The sequence below is a fragment of the Xyrauchen texanus genome, chromosome 12, assembly GCF_025860055.1.
Source record: "Xyrauchen texanus isolate HMW12.3.18 chromosome 12, RBS_HiC_50CHRs, whole genome shotgun sequence".
NCBI classification, from domain to species: Eukaryota; Metazoa; Chordata; class Actinopteri; order Cypriniformes; family Catostomidae; genus Xyrauchen; species Xyrauchen texanus.
Window position 1 is genome coordinate 6,308,627 of NC_068287.1, and position 22,900 is coordinate 6,331,526.

The 22,900-nt window shown below is 41.1% G+C and overlaps 1 protein-coding gene across 1 annotated transcript in view; it reads right to left on the reverse strand.

The window, feature by feature from the left end:
- Nucleotides 1-22,900, reverse strand: part of LOC127653319 (alpha-1,6-mannosylglycoprotein 6-beta-N-acetylglucosaminyltransferase B-like) — a 200,123-nt gene that overhangs the window by 132,094 nt on the left and 45,129 nt on the right. The window contains exon 3 of the mRNA XM_052139970.1: nucleotides 8,480-8,624. Within this exon, the coding sequence (XP_051995930.1) occupies nucleotides 8,480-8,624 (145 nt within the window). The remainder of the gene's footprint in view (nucleotides 1-8,479; nucleotides 8,625-22,900) is intronic.

Here is a 22,900-nt window from a genome sequence, read left to right on the forward strand (position 1 = left end):
TAGTCGCTAGTTGGTTAACTGTTTGACGTGCTTGTCATTTGATGCAAATGCTTGGCAGAAATGTGCAGCTCTTTATTGGCAGTGGTGAACCTGCAGCAAACCTGTGGCAACAATGGACAATTTGCAGCAAGTTTGCCACAAAGCGCATTTGCATGTGAAAACAATCAGTGACACATTTTCTGCCAGTTTGCATGAAATGCCAAATTTGCCATGAAATCTGAACTGTCATGGTTTTTGTAAGGGCAGAGCTATCTGAAGACTTGTATTATAGAGACTGAATACAACTGACCACTGCTATAATTCTTTTATGGTGCTTATGTGGTATTATATGGTGTTTTGTTAATGAGATGCAGCATATTATGAAAACTGTTACCAAATGTCAAATTAGGTAAATGCATCCACTGCATTAAATAAATGTGATGGAATTGAACATTTAATTAATCTCATTGATTATAAATGCAATAAAATTAACTGATTAATTCCATGACTTCAATATTAATGGATTCAGTAAGGATACATAAACGTATGTCTTTTCAAACATAAAATGTTCGTTTGCTAGAAAAACATTTTATATAAGAATAAAAATGAATTCTCATGCAATCACATTGTCCTACTAGGTATCTCCAATTTTGTATTTCATTGCCTGATGCTTGGAGGATAATGTATAAAGAAACAATTAGGAGTGCAAGCATTCGCATTGTAGGTATTTGATTGTGAACTAATATGTCTCCTAGAAAACAAATTGTGGAGGATAAACAATGCTATGCAATTATAAACAGAAAATACTTTTTACTTAAAAATGTATGTTATTCATTATTTACAGTACAACACCTTGTATAATGCCTTGCTGGCATGTCATTCACCTGCAACTTCAAGTGGCACTTTTTAAAAAAAAAAAACGTAGTTGGAAACTTTGTTGAATGGAACACAGTATGACTGTCTACACTATGATTTTCCAAGTGAAATTTCATTTGTCTGTTCAGACAGTGTGATCAATAGCCAGTTTATCAACACTGGTTGCCAAATTAATGTCTTAAGCATGAGCACAACAACAAGAGACTTTGTTCAACAACTGAGAGTAGCTTAATGTGTGGAAAGAGAAGATGGAAAACGGCACATTTCAGTGCTGAACGCATAAGATAACAAACAAAGGCATTCTTTTATTTGACAAATTAATACACATGATGTGTCCAAAACCGCTTACTCGTTTACTTTCACATTTACTATTAACTATAGTGAAAGGCAAATAGTTACCTTTCTGGGTAAAGAGTGAAAATGAAGTTGTAGACAACACTGTACACTTTGTATGATATTACATACACATTGTCTCCCAATTCAAATCTGACCATTCAGACAGATTTTTCAGTTTCCTAATTTCATAGTTTTCCAATGATTGCTGTAATGAACCGCATTTTATAAAATGTCTCCATTTTCAGTGGAGGCTGCCAGTCTATGTTACACTAATTCATATCAACCAGTCATTTACTGGGTATTTAATTTGTTAAATACTTCCTCCAATCTGAGTTTGTTTGTGCATCATGACCAGCCCAACACAATAACACTGGCTCAACCAGTGGTGTGAATTTGGGACAGGACCATCTTTTTGCCCAACAGAATGGCCCCAACAGGGCATACAGGGTTGGGAAAAATCCACTACTGATTACAGAATAATGATGTAAAATGTAATTTGTAACATATTCTGTTAGATTACCCAAGGTAAGTAATGTAATCTAAATACTTTGGATTACTTCTTCAGCACTGGTAGATTTATTAAGAAAATACACTTCACTGTAAAAATACATTCTCTGAAGAAAAAAAGCCTAAATATCTTGTATAGTTTTGCTAATCAATGTAAATGTAACTTTTTTTGAAGGATTTTTAGATTTTTTCAAGAAAACAATATATACATTTAATAGAACTCATTATGAAATATAATCGATCCTGGTAACAGATGCATGTGAAGGCAAGATAGGGAGTGTATCTATGTTCCCCAGTTCACCTGTTATGTATGACCTTGTCTTGTTTTACCGTTGCCCCTTTGTTTTCCATTTTTGTCTCATTTGTTATTCCATAGTTTTGACTGTTGTCCCTTTTGTAGCTCCACAGTCTTGTTAGCGTTCGTGTTTTCTGTCATTGTTTTCACCTGTCCTCATTAGTTTGCCATTTGCTTCTGTTATCATCTTGTTATTTTGTTTTGAGTTCTGTTTGTTCATTGGCCCCTTTGTCCCTTGTTCATGTATTTATACCCCGGTTTTTGGTTCAGTCCTGGTCTATTGTTGAATGTTTGTGAATGTAGTTAGCCTGGTATGTGTTCCCTGCCCGAGTTCTCTGTTCTTGTTTATTTCCCCATTGAGGGCTTTTCTTTGTATTTTGTTAGTAATAAAGTAAGCTGCATTTGGATCCTCAACCTTCGTCTGCCTTCATTGCCTTACATTCGTGACAGAACAACAGACCACAAACATGGATCCAGCGGTGTTACGAGCAAGCTGCAAACTGCTTAGCCTCATGCAGGGAAACCTTCCAGTGGAGGACTACACCCGTGATTTCCTCGCAATTGCGGGTGCCACTGACTTCCCAGACTCCGACCTGGTGGTGTTTTTTCGGGCCAACCTGAGTTGTGCGCTCCAGGAACGGTTGCCATCGACGACGCACGGCTGGACGCTCCAAGACTTCATTGAGGAGACTCTGCTGGTCTGCGCTTCACCATATACACTGTGGATGTCATCGAGGAGAGCCCTGCCACCCCACCCACAGTGTTGGTACTCCATTCGCCCGTGGTTCGTCCCTTCATGCCTGCCACGGCCAGCGAGCCAGTACGGTCCACTTCGTCTGCCCGGAGGAGGAGGAGAAGACAGGCTTTCGCCTTCCGGCTCACGCCGTTCACGGTGAGCGAACCAGTACCCACACATCACTGTGAGCGAGCCAGAGCCCACGCATGTCACGGTGAGCGAGCCTGTAGCCTCCGATGTCAGTGAACCAGTGCCTGTCATCCCAGATGTCAGTGAACCAGTGCCTGTCGTCCCAGATGTCAGTGAACCAATGCCTGTCGCCTCAGAGGTCAGTGAGCCAGCGCGGCCCTCTTCGTCCGCCCGGAGGTGGGAGAGAAGACGGGCTTCCGCCTTCCGGCCCTCGCCTGCCCCGGTCTGTGAGCCAGAGCCCTCGCCTGCCCCGGTCTGTGAGCCAGAGCCAGAGCCTGCCCCGGTCAGCGAACCCAAGCCAGCGCATACCATGGTCACCCAGCCAGCGCCTGTCGCCTGGACCGTCCCTGAGCCAGCGCCTGTCGCCTGGACCGTCCCTGAGCCAGCGCCTGTCGCCTGGACCGTCCCTGAGCCAGCGCCAGTAGCCATGACCATCCAAAAGCCAGCGCCAGTGGTCGTGCCCGTCCAAGAGTCAAAGTCTTCCAGGGCTCCTCTCGAGCCTCCCAGAGCTCCGCCTCCCGAGCCTCCTACGGCTCTGCTCCCAGAGACTCCAGAGCTTTCTAAGGCTCCGCCTCTCGAGCCTCCTACGGCTCCGCCTCTCGAGCCTCCTACGGCTCCGCCTCTCGAGCCTCCTACGGCTCCGCCTCTCGAGCCTCCTACGGCTCCGCCTCCTGAGCCTCCTACGGCTCTGCTCCCAGAGACTCTAAAGCCTCCTATGGCGCCACCTCCCTCAGTTCTGCCTCCTGAGCCTCCCTCAGTTCTGCCTCCTGAGCCTCCCTCAGTTCTGCCTCCTGAGCCTCCCTCAGTTCTGCCTCCTGAGCCTCCTACGGCTCCGCCTCTAGGGCCTCCTCCCAGGGCCCCTGACCCTGTTCCTGATCTGTGGCCTCCTCCCAGGGCCCCTGACCCAGTCCCTGTCCTGTGGCCTCCTCCCGGGCCCCCTGACCCGGTCCCTGTCCTGTGGCCTCCTCCCGGGCCCCCTGACCCAGTCCCTGTCCTGTGGCCTCCTCCCAGGCCTCCTGACCCGGCCCCTGTCCTGTGGCCTCCTCCCCGGTTCCCCGAACCCATCCTTGCCCAGTGGCCAGCTCCCAGGCCTCCTGAACCTATCCTTGCCCTGTGGCCAGCTCCCAGGCCTCCTGAACCTATCCTTGCCCTGTGGCCAGCTCCCAGACCACCTGAACCTGTCCTTGCCCTTTGTGCCCCCCAGGACTTCCTGCCTGCCCTCTGTGCCCCATTGGACTTCTGCCTGCCCTCTGTGCCCCCCTGGACTGCCTGTCTGCCCCTCGTTGCCCCCTGGACTGCCTGTCTGCCCCTCTGTGCCCCATTGGACTTCCTGCCTGCCCTCTGTGCCCCCGGTGCAATCATTTTGTTTTCTGTGTGTTCCTTTTTGTCTTTTGATGTTTTTTCTTTTAGGATCGTCTGGGATCCGATACTTAGAGGGGGGGCTATGTTATGTATGACCTTGTCTTGTTTTACCGTTGCCCCTTTGTTTTCCATTTTTGTCCCTTTTGTAGCTCCACAGTCTTGTTAGCCTTCGTGTTTTCTGTCATTGTTTTCACCTGTCCTCATTAGTTTGCCATTTGCTTCTGTTATCATCTTGTTATCTTGTTTTGAGTTCTGTTTGTTCATTGGCCCCTTTGTCCCTTGTTCATGTATTTATACCCCGGTTTTTGGTTCAGTCCTGGTCTATTGTTGAATGTAGTTAGCCTGGTCTGTGTTCCCTGCCCGAGTTCTCTGTTCTTGTTTATTTCCCCATTGAGGGCTTTTCTTTGTATTTTGTTTAGTAATAAAGTAAGCTGCATTTGGATCCTCAACCTTCGTCTGCCTTCATTGCCTTGCATTCGTGACATCACCATACTATAAAAAGAATGTTCTCTGTGGGTCAGATTTGACCCTTTTTTTATTTGGTTTGATGAGATTTGAGGGGCACTTGATTTTGAAGACACACTTGAAAAATGTATGTATCATGAAGATCAAGACAATGTTGTTTACTTTACAACTTTATTCACAAAATCGTATTCCACTTTCCATTCCACTGGCAAATTACATTCATTAACTGTAAATAAAACTGGTGCATGCTATGTGCCCTTTTTTTCACTTTTCTTCCTGCCACTGTTCTCTGCATAGCACTGTTCTATTGTAACAATATCACTGCATTGGTATTTGGACATTTCAGCAGTGAGATATCTGTCACAGCTAAAAATAGAAAAGGGTGTTCAAAATCAACTATAGATAAATGCAGAAAAATAAACTAGCATATGCTAATTGGAGGCAAAAACAAACTGGATTCAATTAGATCCTTAAGTCATGATGTAATGTTTTTAATATATGTTAGAAGACAGATGTGTGAGAATACGATTCAAAAACATGGATACTATGCTAGTTTTTACCCAAGGAAGCATTAAGCTTTGACCTTCGGTGATTCCATGACTCCAACCATTTGATACGTTACTCAAGTGTAGGCCTGTTATATTAAGAGCCATACGGCAGTGCTGGGGAACACAAACCCCATTTGACGAGTTCCCACAATAGCCCATGTCATATTAAGTGAAGACAGAGCTGGGGAACATGTTTTTCAGGTCCCCATTATGTGCTATATAGAGCTGGGGAACATAGGACCCTTTGTCATGTGTTCATTATGTGCCATATAATCTGGGGAACATATAGGAACATAGGAATGACTCCGGCAGGGGCATAGCCAGAACGTTTTTTCATGGGTGACCAGGGAAGACCCAGTGATTTTATTGGGGTGTCCAAAAAAAGTCACTACTGACTGTGAAATGCTGTCCCAAAAGTAAATTCTACAGACAGAAATTTTGTAAATTCTACAGAATTTATAGATCACAAATGTACACAAGGAAATTTAAGTTCAATTTATTTCCCAATGGCATACAAAAGAAGGACAAATGTATTGGTTGCATAACTAAAAAAAAAAAAAAAAACAAGGCTGGGTTGGTGTGGATGGGGCCAATAACCTACAAACTAGGTTGTCTTGTATACCTAAACTAAAGGCTCTGCTAACTAAATTCAGCTGACAGTGTTAATGGACTATGATAATGGCCTACTTGGACAACACATTGTTTCTTAGAGCTGCAGAAAATACTCCAAACAGACGCAAGCAGCGCATCTATCAACCACATATAATATAATATTGAGCAGCAGCTGTCAGAGTTGCATTGGAGTGACGTCACCTCCCCTCTTCGAATTATTGACTAGAGGAGGAGCTGTCAATCAAGAACTAGTGGACCAATAGGGACTCAAAATGCCACCTGATTTACATCACAAAAAACAGTGATATAACAAAGGAAAACGTGATTTTGTTTGCAATTCTGATGACTTTGCTTAAATTTTTGTTTTTGTTTTTTTTGCAGCATATTTTAAATCTTTATTTTTGATCCATGCTTGCCATTTTTTTTATCTCTGCTTATTATCTTGATCTGCACTTTTTATTTATTTTATCTGTGCTTATTATTTTTTGATTCGCGCTTATTATTTTTGGATCCGTGACCACAATACATTTGGATTTTGAACCCATACAATGCAAAGGTCGTGATATGACGTTACACCTATACACACAGAGGTTTGTACCGTGTGGGCGGTCGCAGCTGTTCAGCCTGAATAGCGCAGACTGTTTGCATCATAGAGCGGCGAAAAAATATCACCAGTCTGTCAGTGTTGTCAAAAGTGCTTTACACAACAGGGGTGGCCAGAGGGGTGGCCAAGCTTCAATCAGGGTTGGCACTGGCCACCCACGGTCACCACGTAGCTATGCCCCTGGAGTCCAGCAAGAAATAGCATTTTAGCTTAGCATAAAGCTAAATATTCACATGACAATTTACACAAGGTAACTATTTTTGCTGCTACTAACTTCAAAATCCCACAGAGTGTACACAACCACATCTTTTTCATATCAAATGTAGATTCTGTTCATAGAATGAGGCAGAATACATATTATTTGTAGCATGATAATCGTTGTTAAAGGCTACACTGGTTAGCATTTCCTGTAAAAAATACCCTAACCGTATTAAAACAAGACATGTAATCATTACATTATATTAATTGGATTAATGTTTCATCTGTCAGAGCGTTTATAACAAGTTTTTTTAACTTTTTGTTAACTTTTTGCAATTCCATTTGTTGACTCAAGAGGTGCATAAATTCCACACTTCTGCTTTAAGCCATCACAGAAATAGAAGAAACCCAAAGTTGACATTGCTCATAGTTTTATTTGCATTAAGACTGTATAATTGAGGCATGTGGGTGTTTTTAATCTTCTGGGATTAGATGATGTCTGAGGTTATCACACAACGTAAACCTCTGACATCAGCAATCCTTTGAACCTCTGTTGTGCCTGGCATCTGTTTCCATGGAGACAAGTGAAAACTCTGAAAAGTGTCTCAACTCATCAGCAAGTAGTTCAGCTCTGTCTTTCTGAGATGAGACATTTTCAGACAGTTGCTGCCTTCAAGTCCTCTTGTGACTATCCCATGTACAAGCTCAGAAGTCATAATCACAATATAATGTGCTTTCAAGTGATTTTGATTTTGAAAAATGGATGTGCTGTATATATATCTTTCTTTTTCAGTTGCTGACAAAACAAGAAGCTTTTTTAGTGCTAATGCAACAAAATGAAGATCAAATGATGCGCATTTGGCGTGTAAGTGATGCTTGTGTGATTTTATCGTTCTTGTGCTGCCACAGAGAATGATGGGACATGCAGTTTTGTTGCACAAGAGTGTTGCCTACGCAAATGCATGGGGCCCTGGAGCAGTTTGGGTTTAAGCTGATTACAAAGTAATTAGTTACTGTTATAGGAAATCATGACACCTCACATTAAAATGAAGAGTCATATACGTAATCTTATAAAAGCAATTTTATTCTACATGGAGAATCACATGACCAGCCAAATGCTACTTGCTAATTCCCAGTACCTGTCCTGTTATTGGACACTTTCACTCATTGATTAAAGTAATCATGACTGACTGTGAATACTAAATTTCTACAATGACATCTGAAACTGTAAACTATTGATTTTAAATGATGCAGCATCCAAGCCACTAGGTGTCAGTGTAAGTCCAAGATGACACAAAGACAAAAGTTACTGAGTGCACTTTTAAAACATGAATTATGTTCATATGTACTGTACGTCTGTTTCTGTGACAGCTGAATGTCAGTGAATGACAGTTAACCACTATGTTTGTGGTAATATGTTAGAGTAATGTGATTACTTGAATTGGTTAATTTACCAAACACTGCCCTGTAGGTTTTGGCAGGTCCCCTTCTGGCCTCAAATGATTGAATGAATTGATGCATTCTGCACATCTCTTTTACTTTACAAATAACATGCAGCCAGCGAATCATGACTTACTATTAACATGTCAAAGATCCTTTGTGGGTATAAGATCTAATATTTTCACATGAAAATAAAAAGTGGACAAGGGTGCATTCATTTCATGAATACAGTTGTTCTCCTGTGACTAGAAGGCATCAAGTTACACTTTGCTATAAGGATGTTAACAAGGTAAGTTGTTGCATTTTTCTAATCATGAATGTAAAGGGTGCACCTGTGAAGAGCAGAGCTCAACTCCTCCAGTCTTTGGGACTCACTGCTGTTGCTCAGTTTTGATAGGGTGTCAATCCTCTTCATGATTATCTCCAACATATCGCTGATCTTTCTCAGGACACCACGAGACTCTAGACCACCCAACACTGTCACACAAATAAATAAAGGCATGTCAGTTAGGACGGATACAATAAGCATCATGTAATGCATAGATCTCAAATGAGACCCTGCTGAAAAGACCAGCATTTCTGGTAAGCACTGGTAGGCAGTTGTCCTCAAGCCTTAAAGGTATAGTTCACCCAAAAAATTAAAACGCTCTCATCATTTACTCACCCTCATGCCATCCCAGATGTGTATGGCTTTCTTCTTCTAAACACATATTAAGATTTTATTTAAGTTCTGTAGGTCCATACAATCAAGTGAATGGTGACCAGAACTTTGAAGGCCCAAAAAGCATATAAAGGCAGCTTTGAAGTAATCCATACAACCCCCAGTGGATAAATGCATATCTTCTGAAGCGATATGAGGTGTGGGTGAGAAAAAGATCAATATTTAAAGGAATGTTCAGAGTTATGCTCAATCAACAGCATTTGTGGCATAATGTTGATTTCAACAAAAATGTAATTTGACTCCACCCTCCTTTCTTTAAAAAATGCAAAGATCTGTGTTGCCTATTTTTGAAGGGTTTAAAAGTAGAACATTTAAGCTTATCATTTTGTTAAAGCATTTAGTTCTTCTGTTAAAATGAATGTATTATTTGAGCATTTTTACAGTCATTTTAGGGTTTTAGAGTACAGTATGTTGAAATTACATAATCATGGCAATGAAATTGTAATATTGGCTATAACTTTAAACTGTAATGGTTAATAAGTGATTTTATCACACTAAAATCATGTTAACCATATTATCGTTTTACGTCTTTTGTCAATACTTTTTAAACAGTGAGTATTTTAACATTTACGGATTGGTCCCATTGACTTCCATTGTAAGTGCCTCACTTTAACCCAGATTTTTGCTTTTTAAAGAAAAGGAGGGACAAGTGGAAATAAATTTTTGTGGTAATCATCATTATGCCACAAATGCTGTCTATTGAACTACTTGTATCGAACCCGGAATATTCCTTTTTCACTATAAATCTCAACTTTCACTTTCTTCTTCTTCTTTTGTTTTTGGCGATTCACATTCTTTATGCATATCACCACCTACTAGTAAAAAGGATTTAAATATTGATCTGTTTCTCATCTTATCGTATTACTTCTGAAGACATGGATTAATCCACTGGAGTCGTATGGACTACTTGTATGCTGCCTTTATGGAGCTTGTGCTTTTTGGAGCTTAAAAGTTCTGGCCACCATTCACTTGCATTGTATGAACCTACAGAGCTGAGAAATACAGTATTTCTAAAAATCTTTGTTTGTGTTCAGTGGCAGAAAGAAATCCCCCTTATACTTATACTAGTTATAAATATATATTAAGCTGGGATAGAAGAAAGCATTTTAATACGGAAAAAGTTACTAATTCAGCTTATATATGTTGCAGTGTATATAACCAAATGTCACATTATGCCAACAGATTATAGGCTATTAAAACCTTTTTCTTTTCTTTTTTTACCCATGTTCTTCCGCAGTTAATAAAGTCCTGAATCAACTTACATATACTGCTTTAATAACGGATATTGGGATAAAACAAAAGAGAGCACACACTCATTGCTCATAGGGTTCCCACTATCATGAAAACCCTGAAAACACTGTTGACATAAAGACATAGAGCGAGTAATTTGTCAAGTAACCAAAATCTCCTATCTGCAAAGATCTGCACAGTAAGAGGTACGTGTTTACACTTGATATGTATTTACCCACAAGCCCATGGGCCGGCCCTGGGTGGAACGCAGTTTATTGTGCTCTGGTGGCCCAAGCTTCAGCAATCCCAAAAACTTGACTGCACTCTGAAAACAAGCCCCCAAAAAATGCAGTCCGCAACTTATTTTTAAAATTCTATTTATAAGCGACTTAAAAAACAAGCCCTAAGGCACTTATAATAAGCAGACATAGCATGACTGATGACAGTCGACTAATGACTCACCATGTGCTGTTTTTTTTTTTTGTTAGAAAATAATCTAATAATTTGGTAGATACCATGCATTAATACAAGAGCTGTCAATTGATTAAACATTTTAATAAAATTAATTACATGGTATGCCAATTAATTAATCAAATTAATTGCAATTAATGGCAAATGTAAATATTTGCTGAGAAAGCCCCTGAAATAACAATAATTATAGTTATATTTAAATAACTGTAAATTTTATATACATTGATGAAACAAAACAAAAATTAGCTTTAGAATGCAACATATTTTTTATTTCCATATTATTGAATATAAGCCCTAGCTAGTTACCTAAACTACACCTAAACACATTTTGAAATCCCTGTAATCAAATTTGCACTCCATCAAGCTGTGTTTGAGCGTGAAAATGTGTTCTTATATTGTGCTGTCTGCTGACGGTGAGTGTGGTTTGTTCTCCGTATAAGATGCACATTCCCTGTACAGCTGGAGTTTCGCTTATTGCCCCTTGAAGAAAACAGGTGGTACTTCAAGCCGTTGGTAGGATTATTCCTTATTACAGTTAGGGGACAGGGTTAATTGCATTAGTTTTTAAAATAAATTAATATAGCCCTAATTAATACAATATATAGCTTGTGTAAAAGTGATGCAGGTATGTTGTATGCTTATTCACTGGTACAACAGAAAAGTCTGACTCAGAGGCAGGAGCTTCCCAGGTCCACTAGGGGCAGTAAAAAAATGTACATACAGTCAGGTCCATAAATATTGGGACATCAACACAATTCTAATCTTTTTGGCTCTATACACCACCACAATGGATTTGAAATGAAACGAACAAGATGTGCTTTAACTGCAGACTTTCAGCTTTAATTTGAGGGTATTTACATCCAAATCAGGTGAACGGTGTAGGAATTACAACAGTTTGTATATGTGCCTCCCACTTTTTAAGGGACCAAAAGTAATGGGACAGATTAACAATCATAAATCAAACTTTCACTTCTTAATACTTGGTTGCAAATCCTTTGCAGTCAATTACAGCCTGAAGTCTGGAACGCATAGACATCACCAGACGCTGGGTTTCATCCCTGGTGATGCTCTGCCAGGCCTCTACTGCAACTGTCTTCAGTTCCTGCTTGTTCTTGGGGCATTTTCCCTTCAGTTTTGTCTTCAGCAAGTGAAATGCATGCTCAATCGGATTCAGGTCAGGTGATTGACTTGGCCATTGCATAACATTCCACTTCTTTCCCTTAAAAAACTCTTTGGTTGCTTTCGCAGTATGCTTCGGGTCATTGTCCATCTGTACTGTGAAGCGCCGTCCAATGAGTTCTGAAGCATTTGGCTGAATATGAGCAGATAATATTGCCCGAAACACTTCAGAATTCATCCTGCTGCTTTTTTCAGCAGTCACATCATCAATAAATACAGGAGAACCAGTTCCATTGGCAGCCATACATGCCCACGCCATGACACTACCACCACCATGCTTCACTGATGAGGTGGTATGCCTTGGATCATGAGCAGTTCCTTTCCTTCTCCATACTCTTCTCTTCCCATCACTCTGGTACAAGTTGATCTTTGTCTCATCTGTCCATAGGATGTTGTTCCAGAACTGTGAAGGCTTTTTTAGATGTTGTTTGGCAAACTCTAATCTGGCCTTCCTGTTTTTGAGGCTCACCAATGGTTTACATCTTGTGGTGAACCCTCTGTATTCACTCTGGTGAAGTCTTCTCTTGATTGTTGACTTTGACACACGTACACCTACCTCCTGGAGAGTGTTCTTGATCTGGCCAACTGTTGTGAAGGGTGTTTTCTTCACCAGGGAAAGAATTCTTCGGTCATCCACCACAGTTGTTTTCCGTGGTCTTCCGGGTCTTTTGGTGTTGCTGAGCTCACCGGTGCATTCTTTCTTTTTAAGAATGTTCCAAACAGTTGATTTGGCCACTCCTAATGTTTTTGCTATCTCTCTGATGGGTTTGTTTTGATTTTTCAGCCTAATGATGGCTTGCTTCACTGATAGTGACCGCTCTTTGGATCTCATATTGAGAGTTGACAGCAACAGATTCCAAATGCAAATAGCACACTTGAAATGAACTCTAAATCTTTTATCTGCTCCTTGTAAATGGGACAATGAGGGAATAACACACACCTGGCCATGGAACAGCTGAGCAGCCAATTGTCCCATTACTTTTGGTCCCTTAAAAAGTGGGAGGCACATATACAAACTGTTGTAATTCCTACACTGTTCACCTGATTTGGATGTAAATACCCTCAAATTAAAGCTGAAAGTCTGCAGTTAAAGCACAACTTGTTTGTTTCATTTCAAATCCATTGTGGTGGTGTATAGAGCCAAAAAGATTACAATTGTGTTGATGTCCCAATATTTATGGACCTGATTGTATTAACATAAATGTTTTCTATATAAATATTTTCATATTATATATATTACTACTTTTTGAAATATGTGTAACCCAAGTGCACTGACATGCAACTACCTTTAGTGGAATCAGTAACTGTAATATAATTACAATAATTTAAAATGTAAAATTGATTATTGTATCTACAGTAATTACTTTGTAATCAGATTACACTCAACACTGTTTGGAACAACTTGAAAGTAAATAATAAGAGAATTTACATTTTGGGGCGAGCTAGTACTTGGGCAACTAGCTTCACATGATAAGTTATGCTGGTAAGCATTATGGCATTATGGAACCAGCGTGGATTTTTGACATTTATGTTGGCCAACGCTGGTCTTTTCAGCAGAGGAGGAACACAACACAGAGACAAAACAGAGGCAATATTTTCTTGGGCTGTACTTTCTTCTGAAAAACATTCAGGAACATTTGAGGATAATAGAGCCTAAATGGAGACTGAAGTCAAATTTACTGGCATATTAGTCGCATTTATACATAGTACAAATAAAGAGAATGAAGCTTTTATTCAACAACATTTCAAAAGCCTCTCATTAGCAGATCCTCTCTCTGCAGAGCATCAGTGGTGAGGCAGCCTACTTCATCTATCATAACTGAAGAAAAGACCCAAACAGCACACAACAGGAAGGGGACCAATTAGTCTGACAGGTTTAATTTCAGCACTCTCTGAGCTCCAACCTTCTATTTCCTGGTGGAAGCCTTGAGTGTATATCTCTCACCTGGCCAATTAAACAGAACATAGCTAGAACTGTGAGGTCAGTAGGTCTCCAGAACGTTACGCTCTGACATTCTCTGCTCTCGCTCACTACTGAGATATATGCTGAAGCAAAGTTTTTTGTTTTTTACTAACGATCAAGTGTCTTTTAAAGTTTCTTTTACCCAGATAAAGGCCTCTGTGGCTGTTCTTCCTCAGAGCAGCTTCCCCTCTTAAGATCTGGATTCATGTAGGGCAGAGCTTTTCAACTAGTTTCTTTATGGGGATTATTCAGATGAAAATGCAAGGGGAGCCAAAAGTATGTTTTTTCTGATACGAGATGATCTTAGCTCTTCATTGTAAATAACATGAAGTTAAAGGAATAGTTTGTCATGATAAATAAGCAGGAAGGAGGACCCAAACGCAGGAATGAGAGAAAATAAATAGATTTTATTAAACAACAGAAAATGAACAGGCAAACACACAAATCTCAAGGGGGAGAGAAAACAAACTAAACATAAACTAGAATAAAAATAACAACAAGTACCAACCAGGAACAAAACTAGAACAGGAACAGGCAAACTGACAATTAAAAAGTTTTGACAAACACAAGGAAAGAAGGCACAATATATAGATGAAGACACATGAGGGACAGGTGCAGACAATCAACACGAGGACAAAACGAGGAGGAGTTTTAAGCGGTAACAAGTGGGCTAGGTCAGAAGAGCGCATTGCAGACAAAAACACCACAGTGCCTTTCACTCAAACACAAATCAGAAAAATCAAAACATTAACTGTGATCTGACAGGTCAATGACTACTGGGGACAGGACTGGGTCAGACCGACTTAGGACTGCAGAGGGCTGGTCAGACTGGCAGGGATCTCACAGGGCTGAACAGACTGGAGGGTGATTGTTGGGGATAGGACTGAGTATATGGCACTTGTTGGGGACTGAACAGACTGAGCAACAAACAAGTGACTGGTGACTGACAGGTGCTGGTTACTGGGCTGAGCAACAGACTGATTGCTGGTGTCTGACGGGTGCAGATTACTGGGCTGAGCAACAGACTGATTGCTGGTGTCTGACGGGTGCAGATTACTGGGCTGGGCAACAGACTGATGGCTGGTGTCTGATGGGCGCAGTTTACTAGAATGGGCAACAGATTGGTGGCTGATATCTGACAGGTGCTGGTTACTGAGCTGAGCAACAGACTGGTGACAGGTGTCTGATGGGTGTTGCTACTAGGTTGAAAAACAGAATGGTAACTGGTGTCTGATGAGTGCTGGCCAATGGACTGAGCAACAGACTGGTAAGCTAGTGTCTGATTGGTGTTGGCCACATTACTGAGCAAAGGTCTGGCCGATGGCCGCTGTGGACTTGACAGGATAGTCAATGGTCACAGGGAACTGAACAAGCTCATCGAAGGTCACCATGGGGCTGGACATGATTGTCGACTATCAGAGGGGACTGGACAAACTTGTCGACAGCCACAGGGCACTGGACAGGCTCGTCGACAGCCTCAGGAAACTGGATGGACTGGTCTACAGCCACGGGGAACTGTACAGGCTTGTCAACAGCCTCAAGGAACTGGATGGACTCATCGACGACCACGTGGAACTGGACAGATTTTTGACAGCCACTGGGATCTGGACAGGCTCGTTGACAGCCTTAGGGAACTGGACGGACTCATCGACGGCCACAGGGAACAGGACAGGCTTGTCGACAGCCTCATGGAACTGGACAGGCTGTGTGACACCTGCAGTGGTCAGGAACACAGCAGCAGGGGAACGGCCTCTGTGGCTGTGAATGCTGGCAGTGACTGGCAAACATCCTCCATGGCCGGGAGCGCTGGCAGAGACTAGGAAATGGTCTCTGAGGCTGGAAACACTGGCAGTGATTAGGAAACGGCCTCCATGGCCATGAGCACTGGCAGTGACTGGGGGAACGGCCCCCGTGGCCGGGAACGCTGGCAGTGACTAGGGAACGGCCTCTGTGGCAGTGAGTGCTGGCAGTGATAGGAGGATGGCTTCAGGCATAAGGATCTTTGGCTTTGGTACCCCCTGGTTGTTAGTGCTGGCAGCGACTGGGAAACGGCCTCGGTGGCTGGGAACGCTGGCAGTGACAGGGGAACGGCTTCCGTGGTCGGGAATGCTGGAAGCAACAGGGGAACGGCCTCCGTGGCCGTGAATGCTGGCAATGACTGGCAAACAGCCTCCATGGCCGGGAGCGCTGGCAGAGACTAGGAAATGGTCTCTGAGGCTGGAAAAATATTATGTCTAACGCAAAACAAAAAATAAAATGTCTATTTTTTCCTCTTCCCATTTAAATACTGAGTGGTGGTGGCGTAGTGGGCTAAAGCGTTGATCTGGTAATCAGAAGGTCACTGGTTCGATCCCCACAGCCACAATTCATCGTTGTGTCCTTGAGCAAGGCACTTAACTCTAGGTTGCTCTTGGGGGATTGTCCCTGTAATAAGTACAATGTATGTTGCTTTGTATAAAAGCATTTCTGACCATTTTGGCACCCTAGGCAGGGATCGTTATAGTTGCCCAGCTGTCTATTTCACTTATGCCCTGCTTGATTTGATGACGTTCAAAACTGAGAGTGTTGAATCACAGCTGCATGAAGAACTAAAGATAGTCTGCATGTAGGTTAGGCACATGTGAAGGCTTTGTAGTTGTGCTTACATCTTATCAATTTTAACACTAAAGACTGAACAAAAAAGACATCACGATTTCCCTTTTGTTCTTCTTGAAATATACAATTGTGTCCATGTGCTTTGTCACTTTTTATTTCTAAAGATTTGTTGTTGCTTCAGTAAGTTATTTACATAAACCCATTTGATTGGATGTGATGTATTTGTGTACCAAAATAGTCCTGGTTCATGTTTGGAAACATTTAGCTAAATTATGTCCAGAAAAAGCTTAAACAAGCTCCTATCTAAATTTTAACCATGGTCTGCTAATTACCACCAAGTGCATTTAATATAACTTTTTCTGCAGAGAGTGCTCTAGCAGGCAGTGATGTGATTTCATCAGAATCAATTGGAGGGTCATATAAAAATGGTTATCAAGCCGTATTTACACAGTGGGTTACTAGGTAAAGAGCATTCATCTTACACAGTTTTATCAGAAAAGACTCAGGATAATTTGTATCAATATGAACGTAGAAATAGTCATATTATTTGGCGTTAACCCCTTCCTACGGGTCAGCGTTCGGATACTTGCTTAAACCGTCAGATCCTGCCCGAAGCGATGATTGCAGGGGAGCGGAGCTTACCCAAAAAGTAATTAGAACCTAATTTAAAACCAATGCCCCCAAAAAGAAAATACATAACCAATAAATATGTCTAAGGATCAAAACCAGGTCTTCAGTGGGTAATGGACAAATCTGAAAGAAGAAGAAATATAAATGAATGATGCAAACATAAGTCTGTATATGATTGTACAAATATACTATTATTGTGCACATACCATTCAGAAGTTTAGGCTAGCTTACAATAAAGTTTTGTAATAGCTGCTGTGAATAGGTGGGCCTTGTTTGTGCAATATCTTTGCAGATGGATAAACAATGCTTGTTATTTAACCCTTGCTTTGTGATTGAGCCCTTGCGAAAAGTCTGGACATGGTTTGAGCAATACCCTTGAAAAAGGAAAAAAAAAAACATTTGCGTTGAGCCCAACGATAAAGGTGATGTAATTTGTGCAATACCCCAGCAGAAGACAAACAACGTTTCACGTTTAAGCCCTATGATAAGGGCAATATTGTATGTGCAATACCCTTGCAAGAATAACTGAATTTAGAATTTGAGCCCTATGACAAGTGCAAGCAATGTGATAAGAGAAAGCATTGTTTGTGCAATTCCCCTGCAAAGATAAACAGTGCTTTGCCATGTGAAGGGAAAATAAATAGTTGTCAAAATGTATCAATTTGTGATGTCATGGGATGTTTAGAAGCACATCTTGAAAGATACTTTGCCGATAGCAGAAAAAAATGAAAAAGTTGTGGCACCTGGACAGCACCTTTGCACTGCTTAGGAGATGCACTGAGTGATATCAGAAATACGACACAGTTGCGGCACCTGGAATGCACATTTGCACTGCTTAGGAGACTGGCTGAATCAATAGCAGGAGCATCACGGTTGCGGTGAAGCATAGACAAAAGGCTTCATAATTTGCGTTGCACATGGCCCTTGCAAAAAGGTTGAGCATTGATGCACTTACCAGAGAAGCAAAGGGAAATGACATTTTACCAGTAATATCATAGATTGGTGTTCCAGAAGAAGGGAAAAAATAAACAAATTCCAGGCAATTAACTATGATATATTATGAAACATAAACAATAAAGCCAAAGCATATCAATTATTAATGAAAGTTAAGGAATGAAAATGCTTTTAAATGGTTATCTTAAAATTTGAAATCTTACTATTTGAAATCTTAGACGACTGAAAGGTCAAAGGAATGGTGAATGTCATTAGATGCAGATCAAAAGGTAAATATGTAAATGCAGATAATTGCTGGTAGACATCTTCTTCTTCTTTCGGCTGCTCCCGTTAGGAGTCGCCACTGTGGACCATCCGCTATATTTGACTTGGCACAGGATTTCAATGACTCAGCCCCCAGTGGTTGGGGTGTTAAACCAACAACACAAATGCTTAATTTATGATATAAACTTCAATCCACTGAATATTCGGAATCTGCTTAAAAAAAATAATTAATCCAGTACAGGTTTTATCACAATAAAGTAATGCAAATACTTACCTGCTACTAATATTACTGCCATGGCCACAAGCACATTATATAGTAAATGATGCAAAATGACCAAATTGCATATGCAACTTAAAATAAAATATAATTTTGTAAGTAAAGTAGTAAAGCATTAATGGAAGTTTATGTTTTGACCAGCAGATGCAGAAAATGTAACTGCATGTGGATACTTGAGTAATGAAGCTTTGGAATTTCAAATGTTTGTGATAAAGCCCCATTGTTAGGAAGTCATATCACTAATAAAATAATTAAAAGTAAACTGTTCCCCATAATAATACAAATCTCTACACTGTAATGATGAAAATGACTAATAAACAAATCATGTGACATTACTGATACAGGAATTAGTACCCCCTTGATTTGATTTGATAATTTCTTGAATAAGCACTAGATGTCAGAGGGCACACAGTAAAAGATGACACTTCCCCTTTAAGGAGAACAGCAAGAATAAACATATGAAGACAAGAAAACAATGTGTGATAGGAGTGACCAATAGAATGTAAGAGCATCATCTTAACTTAATGGATATAATCAGACACCAACACTGAGTACTTATGCATAATGACGTGCATGAACATTGGATAATGATTCCTCAATGAGGAGTAACTCCAGACATGCAAATACTGTGGTAAGCAAATGAGCAATGACCTGAACTTGGTATCCATGTGATATGGCCAAAAAGGCTGGTGGAATGCACAATCACAGAGTCCTCTAGTAAAATGAAATATTGCCACTTGAAAAGAGTAGTCCACAATGTGAGTAGACTACAATGTATAACCCAACATAAAGCGACTGTTGCTTACAAAAGCGAGCCATAGTGTGTGACATGATTGTGTGTTCTACTCACGCATGAGTGAAAACAACGAGCTATAGCATGTGATGTGAAAACAATGGAAATAACAACAATGAAAGACAACAATGAAAGACAGCTGAGCGGACTTATAAAGCGGAGACTGTACAGAGCGCAACTGTCTGGTTCCAAAGTAAAAATCCCATTAATTTATCCAATAGACAAATTGATTTTCAACAATAACTTATAAACCTTTACAAACTGACCTACCGTGAGCTATGAGGTTGTTTATCGATGGTGAATGCTTCCATGAAGCCATAAGTTATTTCAACTTCATTGTTTAAAAATCTTGTTCCCCTTCTGTCACTAACTCGACGTTGTGTCGATGTAGTGACACTAGGGGTCTCTCTTGAGAGCCTCGGTTACCTCTTATCTCGCCACTCATGTCCCGGGCAACCTCAACACCACAGTGGACGCACTGGACGTAATGCTCAGCAGGCATCCTCTTGCATCCGCACCCAGACCTCTGGAACCTCCACGTCTGGCCCTTGGACAAGATGCAGAAGACCGTTGTAGACACGACCACTCAAGCCAGAGCTCCCTCTACCAGGCAGCTTTATGCCCTAAAGTGGCGCTTATTCGCTTAGACGCTCTGAGCAGCTCTTTGTCTGCTTTGGTTGACAGCAGATAGGGAGCGTTGTCTCTAAACAGAGGCTTGCCCACTGGATCATGGATGCCATTGCATTGGCCTACCAGACACAGGACGTGCCCGCCCCCTTGCGGGTTCGAGCGCACTCTACAAGGAGTGTGGCATCCTCTTGGGTGCTGGCCAATGGCACCTTTCTAGCAGACATCTGCAGAGCAGTGGGCTGGGCAACACCCAATACCAATATCTCCGGGTTGAGCCGCTCGAATTTGGAGGATTTTGCAGCCAGACCCACAGCAACCTCTGTGGTATTCTGTAATGTATTTCCCGCAGTACGGTCCCCCTGTCGGCAGACCCGCATCTCCCTTGGGCAGAGTTCCCTCTGCCTCCCGGCCCCTGTATTTGTAGAGCTCCTCTCCATCGAGACAGGACGTAGCACTGCGCCACTTCCATATGTGGCTGGTAAGCCCATGTGACGTATTTTCCATATGTTAACCTCCCCTGCTGGGCAGGATGTGGTCTCCGTGGGGTCTTTTTCCCCTGAAAGAATAGGATAGGAAAAGAACACCTTCCCCGATATGTCCTATAGCTTTAGATGGCCCCAGCTGCATCTAACAATCTATGGAGAGAAAACATAGAGAGAGAAAAGGCCGTGGCTTGCGCGCCCTACTCCCATGCTAGTTACGTCGCTTCCCCTCCTGAGAGGAACTGCTATTTTTGCACACAGCAGCTTACATCTGCATCAGCAGTCCATGTAACACGGTTCAGTGTTTTTAGATAGGGACCCCTAGTGTCACTACATCGACACAACGTCGAGTGAGTGACAGAAGGGGAATGTCTTGGTTACTGTCGTAAACTCCGTTCCCTGATGGAGGGAACTAAACGTTGTGTCCCTCTTCCACAACACTGTACTAGCCGCTGAAATTGTTGGGACCTTACTCTCGGCTACTCAGCACAAAACCGTCTGAACTGTCTGAACAGATGCACAGTTCCCTCCTTTTATACCTGTACTATAAGTCCGAGGAGGGACATGCAAATTATGTTCGCCAATTCTCATTGGCCTTTTCTCAAAGATAAGCGGTAACTGAGTGTCACTACATTGACACAACGTCTCATTCCCTCCATCAGGGAATGGCGGTTATGACAGTAACCAAGACTTTTTTCATGGTAAAGCAGAATTCATGGTAAACAACTACATTACTTATGGTACAGCAGAGAATGATCAACCAATCAGAGAACCATGGCCAACAAAACTTGTGAAATGTGCCTCGAAGCAACCGCATGCTCCCATGATGCATTGTGAATGATGTAATTGAGTCTCCCTTCACCCTTGAACTTCTTATATTTTTGGAATATTTAACAATAAACGTAAAATATACTGTTTCTATACTTATAATCAACAAACTAAAATCAATAGTTTTATAGTAATAGTGTTGGGGAGTTAGCTAACTACAAGTAGTAACAATATAATCTTAACTAGGTCTATAGTTTGTGTGTGCATTTGTTATATGTATATATTATGCAGCCTTGAGTCCATTTGTTGTATGTATGTTGTGTATTAATGCAGCTTTGAGTCCAAGACAAATTTCCTGAAAAAGGACAATAAAGTATACAAACAAACAAAACAAACAAACTACATTTTTCAGTAGCTTGACAGTAGTGAACTAATATTTCCATCAAGTAGCTGTGTAGCATTATCAAACTCTACATCATGTTTTGGTCATATTATAACTAATAAACTTCTTTATTACCGGCAAAACATCTGACGAACTTGCAGTGTATTTTGACTGCTACTCAAAACTTAGCTTTTGTGTTCCTTAACCAATGGTTCAGTTCAGTCATTAATGTCCATGAGAAAGTCACCCTCATCAAAAAGAACTACAAATCTCACACCATTTGCTTCATTACAAGGATGGATTGTGGTCATGGGGTTCTTACCCTGATGAAATATCCCATTTCTGTTTGTGAGGTGGTAGAGGTGAACTTCAATAATGGATGTCTAAATAATTTGCGTATCCATGGTGAAAAAAATAAAATAAAAATACACAAGCTTTGTGTTTTAGTTGCTGGTCCCCAGCATAGCATGTGGGTGTACTAGTGTTCAAGGCTTCTTAACAAGCTTAACCAAAAATACTTTCTTGGCCAACCAGCATCACCAGAAAAAAAAACAAGCAAAATTTTGCAAGTGAACAGCATGGATATGCTGGTCGACCAGCTAGACCAGCATCAAGCCAGCATAAACTAGCCTGGACAAGCATGGGAATGAATACTGATCCAATGCTGCATTCATTCAACTCAGAAATTCTGATTTTCCAACTTCCTACTAGGAAAAGTGCAATGGAACCCCACTTCAAGTCAGAATTCCAAATTGGAAACTCATGCGGAATTTTTCAATTCTGATTTCACCGAGATACAGGTGCGTGACGTCACACAAACATGTCGGCACCAGTATTGGGTGTAACGCGTTACTGTAATAAAAGTACTTTTTTCTCGAAAAAGTAAAGTATGGGATTACTCTTCATTTTTTGGTAATTTAATTACAGATACTTATGATGTACTTGTGTACATACTTTATAGACTTTTAATAGTTCTGTTTAAAACATTATTTAATTTAATATCCACATTTTACGTCTAACCATAACATTCCTTTTCTAATTCAACGCACCTCCTTTAAATGCATTGGCAATATGCCTGCACATGTGAGCTCACACCACTTTGTTGAGAAATTGCGTCTAAAGGCCATTCTTGTCCTAGGTCACTCTGAGACATCTTACAGGTCGCCCGCCACAGTGCCAAGAAAATATGCAAAATGACCGGTCACTGTGCACTAATACCCTGTCTGTTAGATTATAAATATTGTGGGGATGCGACATTTATGGTAGTTTATGGTATCCAACAGATTGATAAGTCTATTTACTGCTTAACTATTAATTAAAAGTAGTGTCTGACAGAATCAGCAGAATGACTTCAGACAATTACTCTCCACAGCACCTTTCAAATAAACTTTTGGATTATGTATAATAACAAGAA